General features: G+C 37.3%; 1 protein-coding gene across 4 annotated transcripts in view; it reads right to left on the reverse strand.

The window, feature by feature from the left end:
- LOC122798203 (sodium channel protein type 4 subunit alpha-like) overlaps window positions 1-26,807 on the reverse strand; it is a 2,607,519-nt gene that overhangs the window by 2,240,503 nt on the left and 340,209 nt on the right. For 2 of the 4 annotated variants that reach the window (XM_044066954.1, XM_044066957.1), the window contains exon 6: window positions 795-886. In XM_044066954.1, the coding sequence (XP_043922889.1) occupies window positions 795-886 (92 nt within the window). Of the gene's footprint in view, window positions 1-794; window positions 887-1,026; window positions 1,119-26,807 lie in introns of all 4 variants that reach the window. The other 2 variants (XM_044066953.1, XM_044066955.1) reach the window with 1 other exon arrangement.

Here is a 26,807-nt window from a genome sequence, read left to right on the forward strand (position 1 = left end):
TATGTTCATTCTGGCTATTCCCAGGGGTGTGATGATGGTTTAGTGTCTAATTAAAAGAATGTGTCATGTTATGTATCTTAAAGTGAAATACTTTCTTATTACTGTACCAGGGAACTATTATCATAAGCTTTAAGTGGAAAAACTAAGACACATGCAAAAGGAAACCAATATATCGACAAGAGTAATGCGCTCCAAAAGTGAAGCAGGCTATCCTGATTTGCATATAACAGAAAATAAAAGTGACTTTTAGTTACATAATCTTTTTCCTTTTTCCTTTCAAACAAGGAAGATAATTGTCTAATGACAATATCAGAGTGATGCTATTTAATTTTGTCACTAACATTCTTTGTGTTATTGTTAATAATGTTAGAGTCTGACTGCAGCCATATGTACATGTTCAGTGAGTTTTAAAACAGCATCATTATAACATTTGTCTCATTTTACACTCTGTGGTATTTACAGCAGAGCTGGAGGCTTGACAGTCTTTATATAATGAATGGTCTGGTTCAATGCCAGCATATTTTTTCATAGTCTTAGTTTACATTGCTGAAGTCCACCATTAGTGACAATTTATTCTTAATTCTAGGTGTTTAAAGACTTCACAGATAAAATCTGTAGTGGCAAATATCTGAAATGTGAAGAAACAGTGGTATTCTCATGACAGGTTTCATTCCCTACATTTATTCATTCCCGTTCACAATCTAGTACATTAGTTCTGTTACTCCTAATTCTTTGGAAATGTCATGTAGGCATATTTTGCTAGCAACAGCCTTAGTGTTTAACGTGATTCTCACCTGGAATGACTGAGATAGTTTTCAATGCTCGAAGAACTCTGAACGTTCTTAAGGCAGACACATTGCCTAGGTCGAAAAATTCAGTTGCATATCTGTAACAGGGGGAAAGTCACACACAGACAATGACAAACACAATCCAACAATCAGCACAATGAAGGACCAAAGGGGAATGGGGTGGGCATAGTCACTGACATTGATGAAATACTACATACCCCCCCTAGAAACACCTTACCTGGTATTACTGAAATCGTTTTCAATGCCCTCAGTACCCTGAAAGTTCGAAGAGCTGAAACATTGCCTAGGTTTACAAATTCTGTTACATACCTGCAGAATCAAATCACAATTATTTGGACAGCCAATTACATTATGCTTTTGAGGATATCATTTTTTACTGATGGATGGAAAATCCAAGGTACCTTTAGAATATACAAAATAAAGGCAAATTTAAGTTTGGATGTTTTACAGAACCAGATATTTAGATTCTGCATAATATTATTCTATTAAGATAACTTAACAGCACCTGTCAAACAAGTTTGTATACAGGCACAAGTGCTTTCGCTTGATAACAATAATAATGCTAAGCATTCAGCATACTATTTAACATTTGCCCATTTTTCCATCCACAAAAGTCAGGTATTTGCTGCTTAACTGCTGTCCTCTTTTTAAACACTGTGGACAGCTTGTACATCCCTTCATACTGGTCTTTTTCGTGGTTTTCTATTTTACATATTCTCATTTTCCAGTATTCAGTCACTACTGTCAGAAATGATCATTGCTAAATCTGAGCTTGTTACAACTCTCTGAGCAGAGTGAGGTAAATGCAAATTATTTTTAAATGAATGTGTGCTTATCTGCTCAGTAATGGAACACATGTTTAATCTGCTCATAAATTCTGCTCATTCCCCCCACATTATAATTCTCTGTAGAAACTAAAGTTGCAAACAGATGTAAAGACCTCTAACAGTAAAATTCAGTTGTGATGTTTCACCAGCCCATCATTGCATAATAAAATGTCATTATTTTGCCACAAAATAGTTATTTTTAGAAAACTGCTTTATATAATGGTTTGACTACCTTCATGTATGTCAGTTAAAGGAACCTCTACACAAATTAAGACATTTATTAAAACAGACTAATTTACGCATTTGGTATTAAGAGAACATGCTATTATACAATCTGGTGTGTTATTAAAGTTCATGACCTTATCACAGTCAGTCTCATGCAACATTTACTATTTTTGCTGAAACAAAGGCACTGCACACCTGGTACTCATTTGGCCATAGTTTTCCTATATCTTTTGCAACGGGATCCATAATGCTTGGAGAGCTTCACAGATGTCTGCTTAAAGGCTTGGATTTTGGCATAATAATACATAACACTGAGGTATAAACGTGAGGACTAAATAAATAAACAAACAAACAAACAAACAAACAAATAAATAAATAATGCTGCTCAACACTGAAGGATATCAACATTCAAATGGTTACTTTTGCCCTTTACTAATATGTCATGTTACTTCCTATAAAGCATAACAGTCACAACAGGGTACTCTGATGCCTGTTGAATATCTACATGCTGATGAATGTCACAAACTGACGCAAACTGCATATTCATATGGCTTCATGAAGGACTGAAATTTCATGAATAGTTGTTCATATGTTATTATTAATGTCAATACTCCATATAGCTCAATGCATTACTAGTTTGTCTTCTAGCTCCCTAAACATTATTCTTTCAGTCATCTAAGTAATGTAAATTAGTCAAAAGATCAACATTTTGGCATCTGCCACATAAGAGGTTCCACATTAAATAAATGTAAACAAAAACAAAAAAAAGGTGATAGTACTATAAAAATTAATCCAAGTTTACTAATTAAAAAAGACTGAAATAATGTAACAGGTAAGCAACAGATGAACCAGGCAGAAGCCAAGCAGAGAAATGCAGCTGCTATAGCAATGAGACACAGTCACCAATTCTTCCAGTAAACAAAATACTCTATAAGGAAAATGCAGGCATCAAGGCAGGAAAAACAGTCACAAAGTCCTCCAGTAGTAAAAAGCAATCCAGGATATTTATTGTAACAAAAGGTAAGCACTTTCGCAGTTAAGCTTCATCAGACCAAATACAAAAAGCTAAAATGCACACCATTTAAACACATAGTGCTGAAGTACCACCCAATCGTAAAGATACATCAATTAAAAGGCACATCAATTAAAGTTAAACTGTTAAAGCTGAAAGATCACATTACCTGCAAATACTGGACAAAAAAGGATGCAAAAAATATATATATATGGAAATAAAAACATATGTGTATAATAAGTACAAATATATACATGTGTAAACACACATATAAAAATATACATATATATACATGTATATAAAAATATATACTACTAATGTTCTCATAAGCAACAATAAAAAAAAAATAAAAAGAAATAAATGAATGAATAACCACTACTATTTCCTATTTACGTCTGAAGCCTTCTTTTCTTTAATAAGGGCTTAATAGAAGCCCTCTCGTTCAGACCTCTCCCTCTATCTGCACGAAGGGTGATAATCCAACAAGTCTCCCTATGTTCTGTGTGTGTAATAATGTCACCTTCCCTAAAACTGGGAGAAAAAGTCTCAATGACCCTAAAGTTAAATGTATGAGATTCTCCCAGTCCCAATACGTGTTTAGATAGTGCATTGTGTGTAGAGCCCCTTCTAATGTGGTAAATGTGCTCCCTCATCCTATCACGCAGCACCCTGTTCATCTTACCAACATAGAAGGAGCTGCAAGCATCGCACTCTGCTAAATAAACCACATGGGGAGTCATGCAATTGGCATGAGCATGAAAAGTTTATTCTCTACAGAGATCTGGATGATGAAAAGTGTCAGAGGTGTTAATGAAGGAACAAAAATTACAGTTACGACATGGTGTGGTAAGACCAGGAGTAAAAACTGTGGTACTTAAACCACTGTTATGGCAAAGTAGCCTCTTCAAATTTTTCCTGTTCTTAAATCGAAACCTAGGTTTATCACCTACAATCTTATCTATATCATCGTCTACCTGTAAAATAGGCAAATAAGCTAGTGATATCTCTATGGTCACTAGTGTAAAAAAGAGGAATCCTAGTTTCACCAAACCCCACACTAGGTTCATTACCACTAATTGCACTTGCCTCACATACTGGTCCGAAGTACGGACTTGCTGTGGTAAACCTTAACTGATCTATATTAGACCAGTGTCTATTAATCTCGCCAAGGCTATACCCCCTGGCTAATAACTTGTTTTCTAAATTGCCCAGCTCTTCCACAAAACTGTCCATAGTGGGATTTAATCTGGAGGCCCTCATTCCTTGTCCTTTAATCAGGTTCCGAAAAATATAACTGGGGTGCATACCAGACCTAAACAAAAAAGCATTCCTATGGCAGGTGTTACGATGGACACCAGTACTAATAGTATGATCATGTAATTTATCAATATAGAGACCTAAAAACCTCAATACGAGTAAATGACCAGTTAAATGTAAACTTCAAAAAGCTGGTCAGGCCATTCATGGTCTCATGAGAATCCACTAAATCATCTAACGAGCCTCTCCATAACAAAAACAAATCACCGACGAAACACCGATAGAATAGGACATGCTCCTTAAAGCCCTCAGTAGCAAACAGGATGGTATTCTCCCAATGCGCAAAACACATATTGGCGTAGCTATTGGCACATGATGTCCCCATAGCTACGCCATGCTTCTGTAAATACATTTCACCATCAAAGGTGAAGACATTATTTTCAATGACAATCTCTAAAAAATAGCAAATAAGATGGACCTGTGCTGAAGTATAATCACCATGAAGCAGAAGGTATTCATGTATATACTGGATCCCTAACTCATTAGGAATCATGGTGAACAGGGACTGTACATCAAAGGTTACAAAGATAACGTCTTCAACATCAATGATACCTCTAGTACATTCATACAGGTCTAACAAAAACTGTTTTGAGTCCCTTAAAACCACCTGATTCAAATTAATGACTGGTCCCAAAAACTTCTCAACATAAAGTGAAAGTGGCTCTGTGACCCACCCTCCACCTGCCACAATAGGTCTCATGGGTGGGTTAGTCAGGTGTTTATGTATCTTAGGCAGACCTTGTATAAGTGGAATCAAAGTTTTGACTACCTTTAGAAAAGAAAACATTTCTTCAGTAATAAGATGTGCAGAAAAAACATCAAATATACAATTACTTACAGATGAAATAACCCTGTGTAAGTCCTCAATAGTTATCTTATCATAAAAGCTACACCCACCTAACATGAAAGTCATAGATTGACAGTAATGGGACCTATCCATCACATCAATAAGCCCACCTTTATCTGCTGGACGAATCACAATAATGTTATTATGTTGTAACTCTTTCAAGGCTTTCCTTTCAACATATGAAAGATTAGGTTTAGAGTATGTCCTCTGATTGTTCTGACTGTCATAAAAATTAAAAATATCTTCTTCGGTCAGTTTCAAATATGCTTTCACTAAAGGATGGTTACTGGGAACATAGCTACTCAATTTCTTGAGGGTGGGATGATAACCAGCATCATTATTAGATGTATGTCCTACACCTGTACCACCATATAGTAAACACAACATAATATTCCTGCAGAACACTTTTAAATCTAACATTGTATCTGGCATCCTACTGTTACTTGTAGGTATAAAATTTAGGCCCTTACAAAGAACATGTCTCTCCTCAGACGAAAGTTCATATGTAGAAATATTCAAAATTAATGATTCAAGGCCTTCCCCCACATCTTTTTTAATGTTTAATTCTGATTCTGTTCTCCAGATAACTTGCGCTTCTGGCGCCCCCTGCTGACTGATCGTCCCCGTCCTCCTCCTCCTCTGTCTGAGCGGACAGGTAGGGGAAAAGGGAGATCACCTATGGTGCCATTTCTCATAATACTAAAGACTTCAGTATCGACAAATTGAACATTTCTACCCTTTGGTCTAACCACCCTTTCTAACCTGTGACTAAAATAACTACTATTTTTATTATTATTAACTATGACTTTGGGGTATAAACTACCCACAGAGCCGGCCTCAGGACAGGTATCATCACAGCAATTAACACCTGAAAGCCGGTCCGTTTTGTTTAACAATGTATCTGCCCCAGGGTCTCTGCAAGGAGATTCCTGGTTAGCACTAGTGCATATAATAACCCCATTCATACCATCGGAACACGATACATCAGAACCATTAACAGGCTCAGACCCATGGTTGCCGTTACCAGCATTAATAACAGGTTCAACATTGTGTCTATTTAAAGGAACATTGTCAAAAGATTCTATAACACGATTAACGTGTGAACTAGAGACACCATTCCTGTCCACATTATGTCCAGGTCATGGCCACATAAACACATGGCCTGTCCTAAAATTGTTAATATTCCTCAAAATTTTTGTCTTTTTCTGATACATGAGCTTACACTCAAACACTACAACTCCATCTAATAAGCTCTCAGTATCCTGAGCTGCTGGCGCATTGGCAACAATTAAATTTGGAGGTAAGCGCCAAATACATTCATTTACTTATTGACTTTTTTTCTCCTCAAGAGGAAAGACTGAGAAATTCTTTGAAAGAGAGGCAGGAAGCCCTCGTTAAGAACTATCATTTGGACACTTTGAATCCCTTGTTCGAGAGCTTATTGGATGGAGTTGCAGTGGTTGAGCGTAAGCTCATGTATCAGAAAAAGACAAAAGTTTTGAGAGATATTAACGATTTTAGGACAGGCCACGTGTTAATGTGGCCATGACCTGGACATAATGTGGACAGGAATGGTGTCTCTAGTTCACACGTTAATCATGTTATAGAATCTTTTGACAATGTTCCTTTAAATAGACACAATGTTGAACCTGTTATTAATGCTGGTAACGGCAACCATGGGTCTGAGCCTGTTAATGGTTCTGATGTATCGTGTTCTGATGGTATGAATGGGGTTATTATACGCACTAGTGCTAACCAGGAATCTCCTTGCAGAGATCCTGGGGCAGATACATTGTTAAACAAAATGGACCGGCTTTCAGGTGTTAATTGCTGTGATGATACCTGTCCTGAAGCCAGCTCTGTGGGTAGTTTATACCCCAAGGTCATAGTTAATAATAATAAAAATAGTAGTGATTTTAGTCACAGGATAGAAAGGGTGGTTAGACCCAAGGATAGAAATGTTCAATCTGTCGATAGTGAAGCCTTTAATATTATGAGAAATGGCACCATAGGTGATCTCCCTTTTCCCCTACCTGTCCACTCAGACAGAGAAGGAGGAGGACGTGGACGATCAGTCAGCAGGGGGGCGCCAGAAGCGCAAGTTATCTGAAGAACAGAATCAGAATCAAACATTAAAAAAGATGTGGGGGAAGGCCTTGAATCATTAATTTGGAATATTTCTACATATGAACTTTCATCTGAGGAGAGACGTGTTCTTTGTAAGGGCCTAAATTTTATACCTACGAGTAACAGTAGGATGCCAGATACAATATTAGATTTAAAAGTGTTCTGCAGGAATATTATGTTGCATTTACTATATGGTGGTACAGGTGTAGGACATACATCTAATAATGATGCTGGTTATCATCCCACCCTCAATAAATTGAGTAGCTATGTTCCCAGTAACCATCCTTTAGTGGAAACATATTTCAAACTGATTGAAGAAGATATTTTTAATTTTTATGACAGTCAGAACAATCAGAGGACATACTCTAAACCTAATCTTTCATATGTTGAAAGGAAAGCCTTGAAAGAGGTACAACATAATAACTTTATTGTGATTCGTCCAGCAGATAAAGGTGGGTTTATTGTTGTGATGGATAGGTCCCATTACTGTCAGTCTATGACTTCCATGTTAGGTGACTGTAGCTTTTATAAGATAACTATTGAGGACGTACACAGGGTTATTTCATCTGTAAGTAATTGTATATTTGATGTTTTTTCTGCCCATCTTATTACTGAAGAAATGTTTTCTTTTCTAAATTGTAGTCAACCCTTTGATTCCACTTATACAAGGTCTGCCTAAGATACATAAACACCTGACTAACCCACCCATGAGACCTATTGTGGCAGGTGGAGGGTGGGTCACAGAGCCACTTTCACTTTATGTTGAGAAGTTTTTGGGACCAGTCATTAATTTGAATCAGGTGGTTTTAAGGGACTCAAAACAGTTTTTGTTAGACCTGTATGAATGTACTAGAGGTAGCATTGATGTTGAAGACGTTATCTTTGTAACCTTTGATGTACAGTCCCTGTTCACCATGATTCCTAATGAGTTAGGGATCCAGTATATACATGAATACCTTCTGCTTCATGGTGATTATACTTCAGCACAGGTCCATCTTATTTGCTATTTTTTAGAGATTGTCATTGAAAATAATGTCTTCACCTTTGATGGTGAAATGTATTTACAGAAGCATGGCGTAGCTATGGGGACATCATGTGCCAATAGCTACGCCAATATGTGTTTTGCGCATTGGGAGAATACCATCCTGTTTGCTACTGAGGGCTTTAAGGAGCATGTCCTATTCTATCGGTGTTTCGTCGGTGATTTGTTTTTGTTATGGAGAGGCTCGTTAGATGATTTAGTGGATTCTCATGAGACCATGAATGGCCTGACCAGCTTTTTGAAGTTTACATTTAACTGGTCATTTACTCGTATTGAGGTTTTAGGTCTCTATTTTGATAAATTACATGATCATACTATTAGTACTGGTGTCCATCGTAAGACCTGCCATAGGAATGCTTTTTTGTTTAGGTCTGGTATGCACCCCAGTTATATTTTTCGGAACCTGATTAAAGGACAAGGAATGAGGGCCTCCAGATTAAATCCCACTATGGACAGTTTTGTGGAAGAGCTGGGCAATTTAGAAAACAAGTTATTAGCCAGGGGGTATAGCCTTGGCGTGATTAATAGACACTGGTCTAATATAGATCAGTTAAGGTTTACCACAGCAAGTCCGTACTTCGGACCAGTATGTGAGGCAAGTGCAATTAGTGGTAATGAACCTAGTGTGGGGTTTGGTGAAACTAGGATTCCTCTTTTTTACACTAGTGACCATAGAGATATCACTACCTTATTTGCACTGCACTGACCTATTTTACAGGTAGATGATGATATAGATAAGATTGTAGGTGATAAAACTAGGTTTCGATTTAAGAACAGGAAAAATTTGAAGAGGCTACTTTGCCATAACAGTGGTTTAAGTACCACGGTTTTTACTCCTGGTCTTACCACGCCATGTGGTGACTGTAATTTTTGTTCCTTCATTAACACCTCTGACACTTTTCATCATCCAGATCTTTGTAGAAAATACACTTTTCATGCTCATGCCAATTGCATGACTCCCCATGTGGTTTATTTAGCAGAGTGCGAAGCTTGCAGCTCCTTCTATGTTGGTAAGATGAACAGGGTGCTGCGTGATAGGATGAGGGAGCACATTTACCACATTAGAAGGGGCTCTACACACAATGCACTATCTAAACACGTATTGGGACTGGGAGAATCTCATACATTTAACTTTAGGTTCATTGAGACTTTTTCTTTCAGTGTTAGGAAAGGTGACATTATTACACACACAGAACATAGGGAGACTTGTTAGATTATCACTCTTCGTGCAGAGGGAGAGGTCTGAACGAGAGGGCTTCTATTAAGCCCTTATTAAAAAAAAGAAGACTCCAGAAGTAAATAGGAAATAGTAGTAGTTAGTCATTCATTTATTTATTTCTTTTTATTGTTTTTTTATTGTTGCTTATGAGAACATTAGTAGTATATATTTTTATATACATGTACATATATGTATATTTTTATATGTGTGTTTACACATGTATACATTTATACTTATTATACACATATGTTTTTATTTCCATATATATATATTTTGCATCCTTTTTTGTCCAGTATTTGCAGGTAATGTGGTCTTTCAGCTTTAACAGTTTAACTTTAATTGATGTGCCTTTTAATTGATGTATCTTTACGATTGGGTGGTGCTTCAGCACTATGTGTTTAAATGGTGTGCATTTTAGCTTTTTGTATTTGGTCTGATGAAGCTTAACTGCGAAAGTGCTTACCTTTTGTTACAATAAGTATCCTGGATTGCTTTTTACTACTGGAGGACTTTGTGACTGTGTTTTTCCTACCTTGATGCCTGCATTTTCCTTATAGAGTATTATGTTTACTGGAAGAATTGGTGACTGTGTCTCATTGCTATAGCAGCTGCATTTCTCTGCTTGGCTTCTGCCTGGTTCACCCGTTGCTTACCTGTTACATTATTTCAGTTATTTATATATTTTTAGCAATGGATTATTTATCCCTTGGTCTGCTTTTCTTTGTTTTGTAATTAAACAAAGACAAATGATTTACGTCACCAAAACCTTTTTTCCTTCTGAATAGCAATGAATAATAGTAATATATGGACATCTAGCAATTCAACAATTAAGAAATGATTATTTTTAATTAATGAAAAAGATAAACATTATTTTTCCAATAAACAGATCTATTTTTTCCCTTTATATCATTAATAAGCTTTTGCGAGCACTGAAAGTGGTGTGAACAGCTAGACTGTTTAATATGCACAGCAACTGCATTGCATATTACAATTACTCTTAATCTCTGTTAAACATTCAGGAATCTACTTCTTAAAATGAGGCATCATTTTAAGTAGAGTTATCTGCACATACTTTTATAGAATAGATTAATAATAGGCTTAATTTTGTTCTATATTTCAAATGTACTTCTTTAATTGCTATATTGTTTGATGCAATAGTTTGCTAGGTTTTACTCGCTGTTATTTAAACTGCAGAAGGTTTGTAATTATTATAGTTTATAGTTTATAGTTTAGTACTAAGCTAACTGCCCTTGCAAGCCATTTTAAGCCTAGCCAATTATGTCTTGTGAGATTCAAACCCTGCACCTTGGGTTTGTAAGGCAAATACCTTAGCTATTAAGCCACCCTCCCAACCCCTTATTATTTTAATAAACACGGTTCCATTTTTTTACAGCACTACTGCTCTTTTGATTTTGCTGTTTTATTACAAAAATCATTACAGCCATCATGCTTTAATTAGAGAACATTTCTTTCCCTGTTACATCCTTTAGTTACCTAATTTGCAAATCTACATAGATAATACAAAGATATACTTTAGAATACCTGTACTCCACTATGTAAACTTTTACCAGATTTTTGCAAAATAATGTTAGTAATCTATTTTCTTCTATTTACATTTTCAGTGACAAACTTGCTTGCCATAAATGAGAATGGAGATGAACTTAAAAGGCAGACAGTAGGAATGGTTTATGGCAAATAGTCGATGTCGAATAAATACAAAGATGAGTATGATGACCTACTTATAATAGTCCCATTATTCCTAGAAAGAACTGCACAGAAATATATTAACCAAAACATAGGAGGTAATTTCCCTGAGAAGAGTCATAAAATGAAAGCCAATGGACAGGCACACTTTTAGGATCATTCATTTTTGATAACATGGTCTGCTGTCATATTAAAGTGTGGTACGGTTCCCTAAATTTTATTGTTTCATTGCCTCTCTTCTTTCTTGCGTCTTCAACTAGCTATGTGATATAAATTAAGCTGCAAGTTTGGTATCACAAGCATATGCCTTTCCATCTGTTATAATGCAGAAGAGATGTTGAAAAGGCAGTGTAGCAAACTACAGAACAATGTTCTGTGTTTGACAGTAGTGCTGTTCCCTGGTACAAAGCATTCCACGTTGCACAACAAATGAAGGTAAACATAAAACAAAATAGTAATAATAATAATAATAATAATAATAATAATAATAATAACATGTGACAGAGGTTACAAAAATACTACATTTTGTAAATCACCATAAATTCAATTTTGTTAAATCAGTCTGGTTGGAACAAATTACTTTACTACAATATCATTAAATGTTAAAAACTGTCCATGACATTTTAGTTTGCATTCATTCACAGCTGGAACTACTACAATTCTATAGGAGGAATAATATCTCTTATTTCAGGGAATAGTTTTACTGCTGGAATTACTTTTGTGAGATTTCGGACTTCACAGAAGAATGCAGTTCAATCTGTAGATTGTCCCCTGTCCTTTTTCTAAATGTAAATTAGTCATGTTGAATTGTGTAGCACTTTCACAGCTGCCAACTTTGTGTGTGTGCTGACAGCCACTGCAAACTCGTAATTCTTTTCAAAGCAAAACAGTTATAAATGACGAAGCAGAGACTGGGAAAAAAGAACGGATAAAAGATCTGCAATGCAGGTTTAAATGGACTGACTCTGAAAGTACTATATGATGTAACAATTGCAATTAGGAAGACAGAACACTCACTTAAGAAATATATTTTTCTTGTTGTAAAAACAGCAGACACTTGTGAGTGGATGTTTTCCTAATGGAATTTCTTACTGCATTCTTTTGAATGGGATTACAGTACAGCAGGGATAGGGGAATTTGCCCTTACCCTGCTGTTGTGCGATCTTGGAGATAGTATAGGGGGTATGGGGGCACAGGGGTGGCCTGCTCCTTGTAAAATACACAAAGTAATAATTGCTTATTTTTTGAGTGTTTGCTCATATGAGCATTCACTCTAAACTGATCACTGTTTAGAGGGCTATTCATATGAGTTTTCTCTGTTTCATCAGACATTGAATGTGGTATATACAATATGATGCCTATAAACCTCACCTTCTACCCTGAGAGAGACTAGCAAAAAATGCCACAGACCAAGGTATCTTTGCTACTGGGTGTTTAGGTACAGCATACTCAGGAACTTAATAAAATCTACCAAAGCCAAGCTAGAGGCTAAAATAGCTACCCAAGCTAAAGACTATCAGAAGGCCTTTTTTAGTTATGGTCATAATCTCAAAAGCAGAATGCAGCAGTGGGCTGAGCTGGTCATGAACAATGTTATCTACACTGAGACTGAACATATAGAGAATATTCTAGGCAATAAATTAATCTCTAACTTTACCCCATTCTCCCCTTCTTCTATCTCTCAAGATATACCTGAAATTGGCTCACTGCTGGCTAACACACAAGTCCAAGTCCTAAGAGTGCTATCAAAAGATAAAAATACTGCATCATTTGATCCTGACAATATCCCTGGCTGTACCATGAAGCACAGTTTAACCCCCTCCAAATCAACACTGTTGGAAGGTCATCCTGTATATAGGTGTTATACCAAGTGAATGGAGAACAGCTACAGTCATTCCCCTGCACAATAGGTGAACTTACATAGACTCAGGCAATTACAGAGACACAAATCTGACCAGTCTCATATGCAAAGCCATGGAAAGTCTTATCATGGAGCTAGTGAATAAGGAAACAGGAAACCTCCAAACACTGAACCTATCTCAGTTTGGATTCATCAAGGGCAACTGATGCTTACTCATCTTGGTGTACTTTTTCGAAAAGGTCATAAAAGCAATGGATTAAGGTAAAATGGTACACACTGCACATCTAGATATCTGAAGTAAAAGCCAAAATCACTGGGCTCTGACTAGGTTTGCAGATGACTGCAAGCAAGGAGGTGTCATTGGATCCCCAAATTACTCTGCCATCCTATAGGAAGGCTTGTCCTAAAGGGGAAGGGTTTTGGTAGATTTTGTATCAGTTCAGAAGAAGTCCATATGTATTAGACAAAAGCACTCAACTAATAAAGATAAACATTTTTTCTTAGAATTTGGTGGTTGGAGTTAGTTGAATTATCCTTGTATTGTTTGCTTTGGTGTATCAGCTGTCCTTTCACCAGGCAGGAAATTTTGGTTATTGAGTTTGTTTTCTTGCCGTCATTGCACCTCTCCTTTTGGTTATTAGTTATTAAAAATATACAAAATATAAATAATACAGTTTCTAAAAAGAGGGAAACAGCTTACAAACGGAAAATGTTAAATGAAGTTTCAACAAAGCAAATGGTATTCTGCTGTGAAACAACTGAGCAACTATGTAGACAATTTTTAGTATAAACTACACATATGAGCAGAGGGCGTGCGCCAATAGTCATTTGCAAGTCTATGAATCACAACAGATGCCCATAGCAATTAGGAATCTGGTTGCTTACCTAACCATTATCTTAATGCTTATAAGTACTATTTATATTTTTCTTCAGCTTAGTTTAGAATTAAAAATATTTAGCTCATTTCTTATTTCTGGTGAAAGCTTTTTCCAGAATGACGGGGAAGAAGATGGGGTAATAATCTGGTTCTTTTTAGCAATATTGAACTTCTGCTTAAGGGAATGAGCTTCCAGTCAAAAAAGAGCAATGGGGTTCAATTTATGATGCATGGATAATGCTGCCTCAAACAAAATGGGCTGTGGGAGCAAATTCCTTGTATTGTGTTTTGATATCAGCATTTACACTTATTAACAGAATGCCTTTGTCTAGGGGAAGCTGAAGATGAGAGGGACAAAATCACTCACGTATGAAGTCTCAGAAAGAAGAAGACTGATGAAATATTTAATAATCGACATGAAACTCTATTCCCTAGTGAGAAGGAATAGAGGTGCATGAAATGCACCTGCCTGCTACATAACCTTTGCTACTGGGGATGACATCAGGGAACATCTCCGGATACAGCTACTTGAAATTTGATACTACATAATGAATCCTGGGGTATAGCTAGCTTCATGTTTTGGAGTTGTGCCGAGATGTCCCGAAAGGAGGCATACAGTAACTTCAGAATCCACCCATGATAACAACGATTGACATTTAGGTGGCTATTCAAAATAGCCAAAGCACCCAGCATCTTTAATATTAAAGATGTAAACAATAACACCACAGAGGCTAACACTTCCTTCAAATACATTGATACTGCTAGACCAGTCTCTTCATTCTCAACTATACATTCAAAACACACGTAAAAAGATCAACACATTACAGTTCTGGGCAAACAAGCTATAGCCACTTCTGTCCAAGCCAGACAAAGCTGCCATAGGCAAAGTAATACTTTTATCTCAACTTGAATATGGACTACCCATAATAACTGCAGCCTCAAAGGTAAATACCAACACCTTACAAACTATCTCCAGTAAAATCTGATGGTTCATTACTAACTTCCCAATAATGAACACAAACACCTAACTCTTGCCAAAGCTAAATGGGCCCCACTATATTTTAGAGCCACCTTCCCCAACAGTAACAGTAATTCACAAAGCCCTTTCTCTTGAGACATCTCTCTATCTCAACCTACCCTAAAAACTCCAAAAAGAAAACTTTACTGCACTGACCATGCATTATCCATTCTAGCACCTAAACTATGGGGCTCCATTCATCTGTCAGTCTAAAGTGTCCAAAAGCGTTCGGTCTTCACACAACAGTTCAAGGAACACCTCTTTACCCAAGCAAAGTGCAGCTGCACTCAATCGGGTCATGTTACATGAACCCTGCAGCTGTCTGTCACACCCCTTTATCCCTATTTCACTCTTGCTTATACTGTCTTGTCATCTCCTCAGTTACTGCCCCTCTCATTAATCCTACTTCCCTCTTCTCATTACATCTCTCTCACACTTCTTCTTTCAACTCCTCTTCCCTCTGCATGCATCTCTCGCCTTTTCTCTGTCTTCTCCTAATGGCATCCTTTCTTGCAACTATTCTCACTTGCCTCTTCTAATGTCTTCATACCTCTCTATATAATGATATGCTGCTATCTTTGTACCAAAAGCCATCTCAGTCATTATGGATAATTTTTTTTTTTAACAAGAAACATCTTTATTAGGTTATCACACATGGCATAGGTAATCTTGACATCTGGAAAGAGGAAGGACGACAAGGAGACATGGTGGTGGAATGAGGAAGTACAGGAGAGTATACAGAGAAAGGGGTTGGTGAAGAAGAAGTAGGATTGTCAGAGAGATGAAGAAAGGAGACAGGAGTATAAGGAGATGAGGTGCATGTCAAAGAGAGAGGTGGCAAAGGCTAAGGGTAAGACATATGAAGAGTTGTATGAAAGGCTGGACACTAAGGAGGGAGAAAAGGACTTGTACCAATTGGCTAGACAGAGGGACCAAGCTGGTAAAGATGTGCAGCAGGTAAGGGTGATAAAGGATAATGAGGAAAACATACTTACAAGCGAGGAGAGTGTATTGAGCAGATGGAAAGAGTACTTTGAGGGGTTGATGAATGAAGAGAATGAGAGGGAGAGAAGGTTGGATGATGTGGGGATAGTGAATCATGAAGTACAATGGATTAACAAGGATGAAGAATGGAAAGGCTGTTGGTCCAGATGACATACCTGTGGAAGCATGGAGGTGTTTAGGTGAAATGGCAGTGGAGTTTTTAACCAGATTGTTTAATGAAATTTTGGAAAGTGAGAGGATGCCTGAAGAATGGAGAAAAAGTGTTTTGGTACAGATTTTTAAGAATAAGGGTGATGTGCAGAGCTGTAGTAACTACAGAGGAATTAAATTTATCAGTCACAGCATGAAGTTAAGGGAAAGAGTAGTGGAAGCTAGGTTAAGAAAGGATGTGATGATTAGTGATCAACAGTATGGTTTCATGCCAGGAAAAAGCACAACAGATGCGATGTTTGCTCTGAGAGTGTTAATGGAGAAATACAGAGAAGGTCAGAAGGAGTTGCATTGTGTTTTTGTAGACTTAAGGAAAGCATATGACAGGTTGCCTAGAGAGGAGTTGTGATATTGTATGAGGAAGTCGGGAGTGTCAGAGAAGTATGTAAGAGGATATGTACAAGGGTAGTGTGACAGCGGTGAGGTCTGCTGTGGGAGTGACAGATGCGTTTAAGGTGGAGGTGGGATTACATCAAGGATAAGCTTTGAGTCTCCGTGGACTATGATGTTTGCAGATGACACTGTGATCTGCAGTGAGAGTAGGGAACAGGTGGAAGAGACCCTGGAGAGACGGAGATATGCTCTAGAGAGAAGAGGAATGAAGGTCAGCAGGACTAAGACAGAATATATGTGTGTGAATGAGAGGGAGGATAGAGGAATGGTGAGGATGCAAGGAGTAGAGGTGGCGAAGGTGGATGAGTTTAAATACTTGGGATCAATAGTTCAGAGTAATGGTGAGTGTGGAAGAGAGGTGAAGAAGAGAGTACAGGCAGGATGGAGTGGGTGGAGAAGAGTGTCAGGAGTGATTTGTGACAGATGAGTACCAGTAAGAGTGAAAGGGAAGGTCTACAAGAGGGTAGTGAGGCCAGCTATGTTATATGGGTTGGAGACAGTGGCATTGACAAAAAGGCAGGAGTTAGAGGTGGATGTGGCAGAGTTAAAGATGTTAAAATTTGCACTGGGTGTGATGAGGGTGGACAGGATTAGGAATAAGTATATTAGAGGGTTATCCCAGGTTGGAAGGTTTGGAGACAAAGCCAGAGAGGCAAGATTACATTGGTTTGGACATGAACTGAGGAGGGATGCTAAGTATATTGGGAAAAATATGCTAAGAATGAAGCTACCAGGTAACAGGAAAAGAGGAAGGCCTAGGATAAGGTTTATGGATGTGGTGAGAGAGGACATGCAGGTGGTTGGTGTGACATAGCAAATTGCATACAGGAAGAAATGGAAACAGATGATCGCTGTGGTGGCCCCTAATGGGAACAGCCGAAAGATGATGATGATGACATAAATGAAAAAGGAACATTGACACCACTTTAGTTGCAAACATTATGCATTACAGACACATTGAAACAACTGTAGTTTCAAACATTATGCATCATTTACAATCTAAGCAGTCATTGTCAGTTAAGCATTACACGGTTCATTCAAATCCTGACTACTTTCTTATCCATGAAGCTCTACTAAGCCCAATTCCATTTTTCCATCCATGTTTTGACATTAACTGCTTCTTGAACTAAATATTGTAGCATATTTTTGCATCTATAAATAAGTACATACGTTTGTCTTTTAGCACATCTTTGTATCTGTAAATATGTTTGTTCATTTCTTATCTGATCCTTTTAACCAGGGCTGTATCTGCAAATAATCCACTTAGATCAGTGTGCCACCTCAATATACAAACATAAATGAATAAAATTAATGAATTAATGAATTTTTGGAACACACTCCTCTCTAAAGGACAGACATGTTATATCAGCTACAACACTGGAAATGCTCAGCCAATTTCTCATTGTAAATTTGTAATTTTTTAGCCAGTCAGTGCCATTACCTATGAAATAAAGACTAGTCTATATAATAAACAAGGCTCAGCAAAATCATCTAAAGGAGTGGGCTAAGTTTTACCTAGCAATTTAGGTGATTAGTAATACTGAGCATGTCTACATCAGTGGCAAGGGGTTGTGAGTTGAGTCTTGCGGAATCTAATTGGAGTACAAAATGCTACTCATAATAATTCCCAGGTAAAGATGTATCTGCTCAAGAAGGCTACAGTTGGGACAAGAGTGCAAATGACAACATGCATACTCAAAGGAGAAAAAGAATGGCAAATTGATAGTCTATGCTTTCCATACTAAACTATCCTGTCTATCAGTGCGGGGGTTATATTTCCATTAAAAGGGCCAATGCCATAAGGTTTATTTATTTAGCTTTTAACTGGGTAAAATGAATCGCTTTTCCTGTGGTTTAGGTCATGTACTTCTGTCAGTGATGCACATGACGGTATCACTCACAGGACTGATTTTAGTCCTAAAATATACTTTTGATAAGCTCCCCTGTTCAGTAGATAAGAAATGCAGAAAACCACCAGCATCTCAAACCAGAAGCCTCATGATACTTATCTTGCAGGAAGCCAGTGACTGACAGTGAATAACACAGAAAATGGCATGGAGTTCCTCATGGAGCATTATGGTAGGGGGACATTTATCATACCCTTCAGGAAGTAAAAGTATCCCTCAGATAGCTTTATGCCATTTTGCCCAATCTCATTCGAATAGTAAAGGGTTGAGTCATTACCTTACTGTACAATATGAGGCCGAGAAATATAGTGCCCTGGAAGTCTCCCCTTGGGTGTACACTCCAGCATATAAGCAATGCCCATCCTTGATCAAAATGTCTGAGCTTAACTATGAATGGTCAGTATTTGGTGACAAGTCCCTCAAATTCAGACAGGAGATAGGTAGCTGCACTTGGTAGAGAACAGATTCTTCTCCTTAAGCCTCCCTTTTAGGTCAACAAAGCCCGATATCCTATGATGAGAAAGGTACATAACCGCTTCAAACAGCAAGGTCTGTAGGCGAAATCTTCAATATTAGAAAAATATTTGATGTGTAGCAGGATTTGTCCCGACACATAAGGAATTGCAGTTTAAGTAAGCAAAGACAGTGAGAGGGATGCTGAATTCTCCTTTGTCTGTGTTGCTTCCCATAGGGGATTCGTCATACAAGACTGACCCTCCGATGCTCAAGTATAAAATACTTGATACATTGCCTTTTAACAGAATGTGGACTTATCCATCCTGGAGATAGGATTTGGGAAGTTCACCCTTCTGGGAAGGAGCTTTAAAGGGGCTAAAACCTCTTACCTGAGAAATAGATAAGAACAATTAGACCCCCCCCCCAATTTTAGCACCTCTAACCAGACCTTAGATGGCATCTCCTTTGAAGAAACCTTCAGATGTATTAAGTGCTGTGTGGGCTGGCCTCCACACCTATCATCTTCCCCCAGAAATGTCTCAGTGGTTGTCATTCCATTTCTGAAACCTGTGCATTAAGAAACAATCTTTACAGGCCATTATCATCCCAGTATCACTCCTCTGCTACTACAAAGCAATTTAATTTCACAAGCTCTCAGGATAATGTAGAGTGATCATCTCAAAGTATCCTAGAGCCAATATGTACGTGAACATGGCTGTTCAACATAGCTCATGGGGCCTTAACACTTGTCATGTGTTCATAGGTACTTACTAAGCTATTGATCTGTCAGGATCTTAAGAAGCCTTGCCTTAAATTCCCATGCTCATTTTTAGCCCTTCTATATTTGTGTACAGATAACCCAGAGAAGGGAAGGACAAGGATATGTTGGGACAATTACGTGTTGCCCCAAGCCATGATGGATAAAGATTTTAAAGTAGGTGTGAATTTCTCCATGTTGTTACCTAATGTGCACTCTATGGAATTGGATATGGTGATGACAGCAGCATTTTCATTTGCCTTACTGGGATTATTTACCTAAACTACTTGTTTTCTATTTCCATGTTCCAGTCATCATTACTGGATCAAGCACTGGGAAAGCTTTTATCCCTTTCTGACTGAAAAAAATGCTGGTGATTCATTGGCGGATTTGCATCTTCCAGTTCTAAGATCAAATATAATGATAGCATAGCCAATGTTTCACAGTGAGGAAAGTCTGAGTGTTGAATAACTGGATCTAATTTTCATTAGTATAGTATCTATTATACTGACCACAGTACCTAAACTACTAGCAATATAGTCAAAGTGCTTTTGGTTTATTAAATCCAACAACAATTTGGGGCTCTATGGTTACAGAGTGATGGAGCCCTGACTGTGAACCAAGTGACAGCAGTTCAGTTAGTCACCCTGGCACTGAAGAAGCCAAGGAAGGATAGGACTGAAGGGGTAAGACTTTTCCACCTTTACCTGGGGGAAGGGAGGGTTTATGGTATTTGAAGAGTACATGGAGAGGTGCAATTTCCCTGGTGGAGACTTGGGGCACCACTTCCTATGCTTCATAGAAGTAAGTGGGGCAACGTCCGCTATAGAGGTGGCGGATAACCAGTGACAACTGCCCACTGCACATAACCCATTTTTTCTGCTTAGCCAGACATGGGCATGGGGACATAGGTCTATATGAAAAAGCCTTGACTCACCCACCCCTGATTTCTGTCTGAATGACAACCCCTCCATGTCAGCTTTCATCTTGGTGTTGAAGAAGGAATGGATGGACTGGCCAAGAGGGATGATCAACAACCAGCAGGGACAGAAAAGTAATGATAATCTAGCAATATTTCATAGTGTTTTTAACTGGTATGGTTTATCTTCCTTGACATTTTTATGATTGAAATGGTATTATTTACATTTTTTTGTGATAGTGAACTACTAAGAAAGTTTATTTATTTTACTTCATTTTTTTGCTATGCAGTAGGAATGGAAATTGCAGCTTTATCTGCAGTTTATAAGTACACTAAGCTCAAAGATTTTTTCCTTTATTAAATAAATAAGATTTGTTAACTCAGTAAATCCTCTGGATGCAAATGCCCTTTAATGGAAGCAACCAAGGAATGCTGCTTGGTTAAGTGACTTGCTAATAGTCAAACATTAGGTAAGTGGAGGCTAAGGGAATCAAACCATTCACTGTAGTAAGCAACATGCCAACAACTTCTAGCCTTGATCCTCTGACATAACTGCAAAAGTGCAAGTATTACAATTTCCCTATTTGCCTAGGATTTAGGTGGTTTTGCACAAATGTAGAAACACCATTTTATCATCTGGCCTACAAAAGTGAAAGAAGTTTAAATCCGGTGTGTGTAATAATGAAGTACTGGCTTTAATACTGAAATTGCAATACTGTTTTCAAAATTCTCCCAAGAAAAGCCTCAGGGCAACCTATATTTTTCTTTAAGCGTTATGAATTTAGAAGGCTACTTTGACTTCTACTTTACTGATTACATATTTGAACATATATTTTTAAGTGAAGTCTGTGTAGATCTAAAAGTATGTGGAGGAAAAGCTTCCCATTCAGTACATATATTCTGCTGGCTAAAATGCACAACCTCTTCATTATTAAGCAAGCGGGTTGTTTATATTCTTCATACCAGGCTGACAGGCACTGAATTCTTTGCTTATGTACCATGCCTTTAGCCATGAACTGAAGGTCACACTCAAGTACCACCTAAAGAGAAGGTAAACATTAAATCTTAGCAGATAAGTTTTATTTTTCATATCTGTAACTGAAGACTTATTTAAAATACTGACCTGTAAGTGAATGTTTGTTATGTCATATCTGCCTAGAGTTTTGTTTTACATGTAACCTATGTCAGTAATTTTTAGCCCTGGTAAGCAGGTAGCATTAATTCTATAGAATGGCCAGCATATTGTGACATTTGCCAGTTTAAGCATTTTTAGCTGTTTCAGCTGCAAGTAAACCTGACCTTTTAGTTGGAAGAAGGACAGTATTACTAGCTATAGTTTCTTACATGGAGATAAAGTTTATTCAGTTGTATAACTATTAGCTGTTTAACCAAACAAAAGGTCCCGTTTAGTTGTATGGTGCAGTGGTGCAGCAGTAGAGTTATTGCTTCACAGCAAGAAGTTCTCTGGTTTGATTCTCAGGTGGGGTGCCTTCTGTAAGAAGTCTACATGTTCTTTCTGTGCTCATGTGGGTTTTCTCCGACATTACCAAGATATGTGTTTTGTGCATTTCTGCGTGGGCCTCTGCTGAAAATTGGCTTTGTTCAAAACTGGACTTTTCCAGTAAACAAATGTTAAATAAATAAATAATTCCTAGCTTACATCACAATCTGTTTCCTACATGATGCACTCTTCTCTACTGCAGCCACAGTTTAAACTCATAAATGAGCAACACCAATAGCTGATGCAACTGCTTTTAAATAAGTAGGTATATAACTTATTATGATATGCTCAGCCTAAAGGATAGTATTTTACAGACATAATATTTAAAACAGAGTAAATAGTATGGATTTCTTATGGTTTCTTTCAAATGTATTCCAGAATTTCCAGTTTCTGCTCCTTTTGTTATGCTGCGTATACTTCCATATGCTATATGTTTATGCAGAATGCAATAATGCATTTTAACAGAAAGAAGATGTGTCAGATGTGGGGTATGTGGGACAGGGTTATAAAACATGTTAACATTGTTCTGGACCAAACAGAAATATAACTGGGAATCTGACTGGATGGATAAACTGACTCATTTGTTTTCCACTGGAGCATACTTCTCAACCTCTTAGAGTAAGAATCTGGACAAAGCCATAAATAATAGTGGGACAAAGGCCCAAAATAGGGACAATTTTTAAATGTTGCTCTTACAAACTTAGGAAGTTGATAGAATAACAGGTTTTGTATTAAAATTAATTTTCTGAAGGGTATGAAGTCTTATACTCAGATATCTGTCATTATTTTCTAACTTCAACCTTTAATGATTTGCCATTAATTTGTCAGAAAACCACAACTTTATGTAAAACTGGCCAAAATAGGAGGCAAACATCTGAACATGCTGAAAAAAATCTGTGCAGTTGAGAGGTATGCACTGGAGTCTAAAGCAATGTAATCCTCATAAATACTGTTAACACATAGGCTTACCAGTTAAAGTGTTTCCCTCTCAGCTCCATACTACAGGGCTCAAACCTGACCTCCAGTAACTTTCTGGGTAGACTTTGCAGACACTCTCCCTGTGACTGCTTGGGTCTTCCTTTGGTATTCCCAGTTTCATCTCAAATCTGAAATGGCTGTTGGCTAATTCGCTAAACTGCAGTGGTCACATAAACTTCACTTGTCCTTATCCTTGTGAACCTGGTTATAGCTGACAATGAGTACATAATAACCACTTCATTAACCCACTTAATATAAAAATGTTTTAGACAGTTGACAGTAGGATCATTGAATGGGTGCAATGAGTTCAAAGTGGTGTAACAAAATGTCTCAAACTACACAAACAGATGCTTAACAATGAAATATAAGATCTAAATACTTTGCCAAAGCCCATTACGCCACTTTTATAATACTTGTTTTTATTTTTTTTAATCTACATTGACAACAAAAGTAATAAAGCATGATGGATACCCGGCTTTTACTTCTTAGGTACTAGAAAAGTGAAATGAAATGAGATGTTATTTTCCAAGCATAAAACCCCTTACACTGCTGCGTTTCAGCTACAAACAGTATAATTAGGAAACTGGACACTTTATTTACTAACTAAGGAGAACTACTACCTATTGTTTGTTTGTGTCTTTCGGCTTTTTCCGGTTAGGGGTCGCCACAACGGAACGCCGGTCCACTAATGATTAGCAGTAGATTTTTATGTACTGGATTGCCGGGCCTAACGCGCAACCTTCAATGAAGGAACGCCCATTCACGCATGTCGCCACACAGAAGACACTCTAACTGAGAATCGAACAGGCAACATATAACTGTGAGGCGACAACGATACCGCAGTGCCACCACTGCAGTACCGGAGAACTACTACCTATAATTGTTTAATTTTATAGGTGAGCTAAGCAGACTGGCCCAGTTAACTGACTTCAGAGTCACACAATAAGTAAGTCACAATGGACAGAAATGAGCCATTGGATAGGCAATAAAGCTCCTTTACAGGTCATACTAGCAGAAACAGTGATAGTAATAAACTATGTATGCTTCTAAATGCATTACATACAGAATGACTATTAACATTAAACTTCATTTTATTGGAAATTTTATAAGAAATCATAGACTTTGTTTAATGTCACCACGTAACAAAGATGCTGTGATACTCTTGGCATGACCTACTGATGCTTTAGTTTTTAATGAAGATGAGCTTATCTGTGCAGTAGGTTTCAGCAGCATGCTGACTTGAATTTCTGTAAAAGAAAATCTTTCACCCACTTTGCACTACAACCTCTGTTCCAGCCAATTAAGACATACTGAAACTGTCAAGTTGCATCTGTCAGTATTAGTCAGGGACTGCCTGAAGGCCAAACATAAATATTTTTCTTTCTGACCTTAAGCGCTCACAGTCCTTACAACAAACAAAAAGACAAGAGATGAATGTAGTCACAGGTGTTACCAAACGTCTGCTCTTACTCTAGTATCAAACTGAATTTCACATTTTGTTTTAAGAAAAACTGATTTGATTTAAAAGTCTACCTTGCTGTTTTTTTTTTTTTCTTTATTATTTTTGTTGGGTGTTATGATACAAAGATTTGTACTTTTCTATGTGGCTAAAAAGAGAATTATTATGACTGCTTATCTACATCATTGCTTCTAAATCGCACGTGCCTTTGTTTAAAGGAAGCGTTGCTGATGCACTTGATCCGTTTCTGGTCATTTCTGAAGTTTTTTACAGCTATATTATCACAGAACTTGCAAGTTATTCATATACCTAAAAAGAAATAACTGCATCCCTCACCAGGATAGAACTTTTAGTTTGCAGACTTTTCATCGTCTTATCTGCTACCCCATGTCATATTTAAGCAACTCTTCAGTGTTCTGCCTTCATCTGTTGTCAGAAGGGGTCAAGGACAAAAAGCACAAAGACAGGTGTTGCACATATGAGCTCTTATAGTGACCAGTTGGTGGTGTCTGTACACAGAAGAACAGCAAAGGAGGGTGAAAGATCATGACAAAGTGATTTATCACAGTTAAACCGTGAATAAAAATAAAACAATCCACACCATCTTTTTAATGGCAATCATTAGCCTAAATATTTGCAACCTTCTTAAGAGCTGTGTTGATCATCACTTACAGAAACCTGAAAGTTGAATTGCAGTTTTTACACCATGATACATAACTGGAAATATAACGGAACATCAAATATCAAGTTTAAGTGTCACAGTATTAAGAAGAAAAACATGTTAAGGGAATGTCTCAAAAATGTTAATTAGAAAGGCACTGATGCTTTTATGTTATTCTATTCAGCTTTTTCCACTCCATAGAGTCTGCATGAGGGATACAGCAAAAACTAACTCTAACATATCTAGAGGTCACAGCAAAGCTCTGTAAACCAAGTACAATTAAGTGAAGGAAAACTTGGAATTCTGGAATACATTTCAAAGAAACCATATGCGATTTATAATACATATTATATTTTGTCATATTACTTTTTTAAAACACTCAGTTGTTTACAATGATCACATCATAATAAGTTACTCAGATTCTTACTTAAATGAAGATCAATATCTACTTATTTCAGCTACAACTATTCAGGGAAGCTCTTCTACAGCCGATGCCCAAAGTGGGACTAGAAACCTGTGTAATCAGGAAATCCAAGAAGAGAATATTAGCTATACAAATGTGAGTTAAAGCAAGAAAAAGACGCATATGTAAGAAAGATCTGATGGATATCCAGATATGTTAAAGGGCATTGGAGGCTGTTATCAAAGGCAAAGAGCCTGAAATTCCCAACATGCAGAACAGAAACTGGAATTTAAGGAATAGGACAGACACATTCAGGAATGACCTGAAGTGGAAGGGTGAGGGTCTAATATTTAAAAATAAAGTGTTCTGCCCTGCAGTGCAGAGCAGACAACCGTTTTGAAAAAAAAAAAAAAAAAAAAAAAAGGTTATACATTACTTGAAATGATGTCTAGGTTAAAACAGAAATGATGAAGGGAAACCCAGCTTGCAGTCAGGTTTTGCTTTAGACTGAGATAAAGTTATCTTCCTAACTTTATGAAATTGATCAAACACAGGGAATTGGGATTAACCCATTCTCCCAGCTTAATGCAACAAGTTCATAGCAACAATTTGTTTGTAGATGTCAGTTATGATGGCTTCAATTACTTAATTAAAAGTCTGGAAATTAAAATGTTTATTGACTGAATTTTATAGGTTCATAGATTAACACTATGCTAACTGCCCCTGTGAACCATTTTAAGCCTAGCTAATTACCCCATGTGAGAATCAAAGATTGCACAAATGCAACAAGTTCATATCAACAATTTGTTTGTAGATGTCAGTTATGATGGCTTCAATTACTTAATTAAAAGTCTGGAAATTAAAATGTTTATTGACTGAATTTTATAGGTTCATAGATTAACACTATGCTAACTGCCCCTGTGAACCATTTTAAGCCTAGCTAATTACCCCATGTGAGAATCAAAGATTGCACCTTGTGTCACACTGAATCCCTTGAAGGCCACTTTATGCCTAGCCAATTAGCCAATGTGCAAATCAAACCCTGCACATTGCATCTGTAAGGTAAACTCCTTAACCATTATAACAACTGCCCAATAGGTAATAGGTGTATTATGTACAATTTACTTTAAAAGTATCTTGAATGTGGGTCTGAAGCTTAACGGCTGGTCTAGGCTGGATTATTTTCTCAAGTGTGAACCAATACAAAGGTTTTCCCAAGTGGTGTGTAAAGGTTAAAACACACCAAGCCATTAAATTCATAGCAGCTACTGTA

This window comes from Protopterus annectens, chromosome 3.part1 (assembly GCF_019279795.1).
Source record: "Protopterus annectens isolate FY-2018-M chromosome 3.part1, PAN1.0, whole genome shotgun sequence".
NCBI classification, from domain to species: domain Eukaryota; kingdom Metazoa; phylum Chordata; order Ceratodontiformes; family Protopteridae; genus Protopterus; species Protopterus annectens.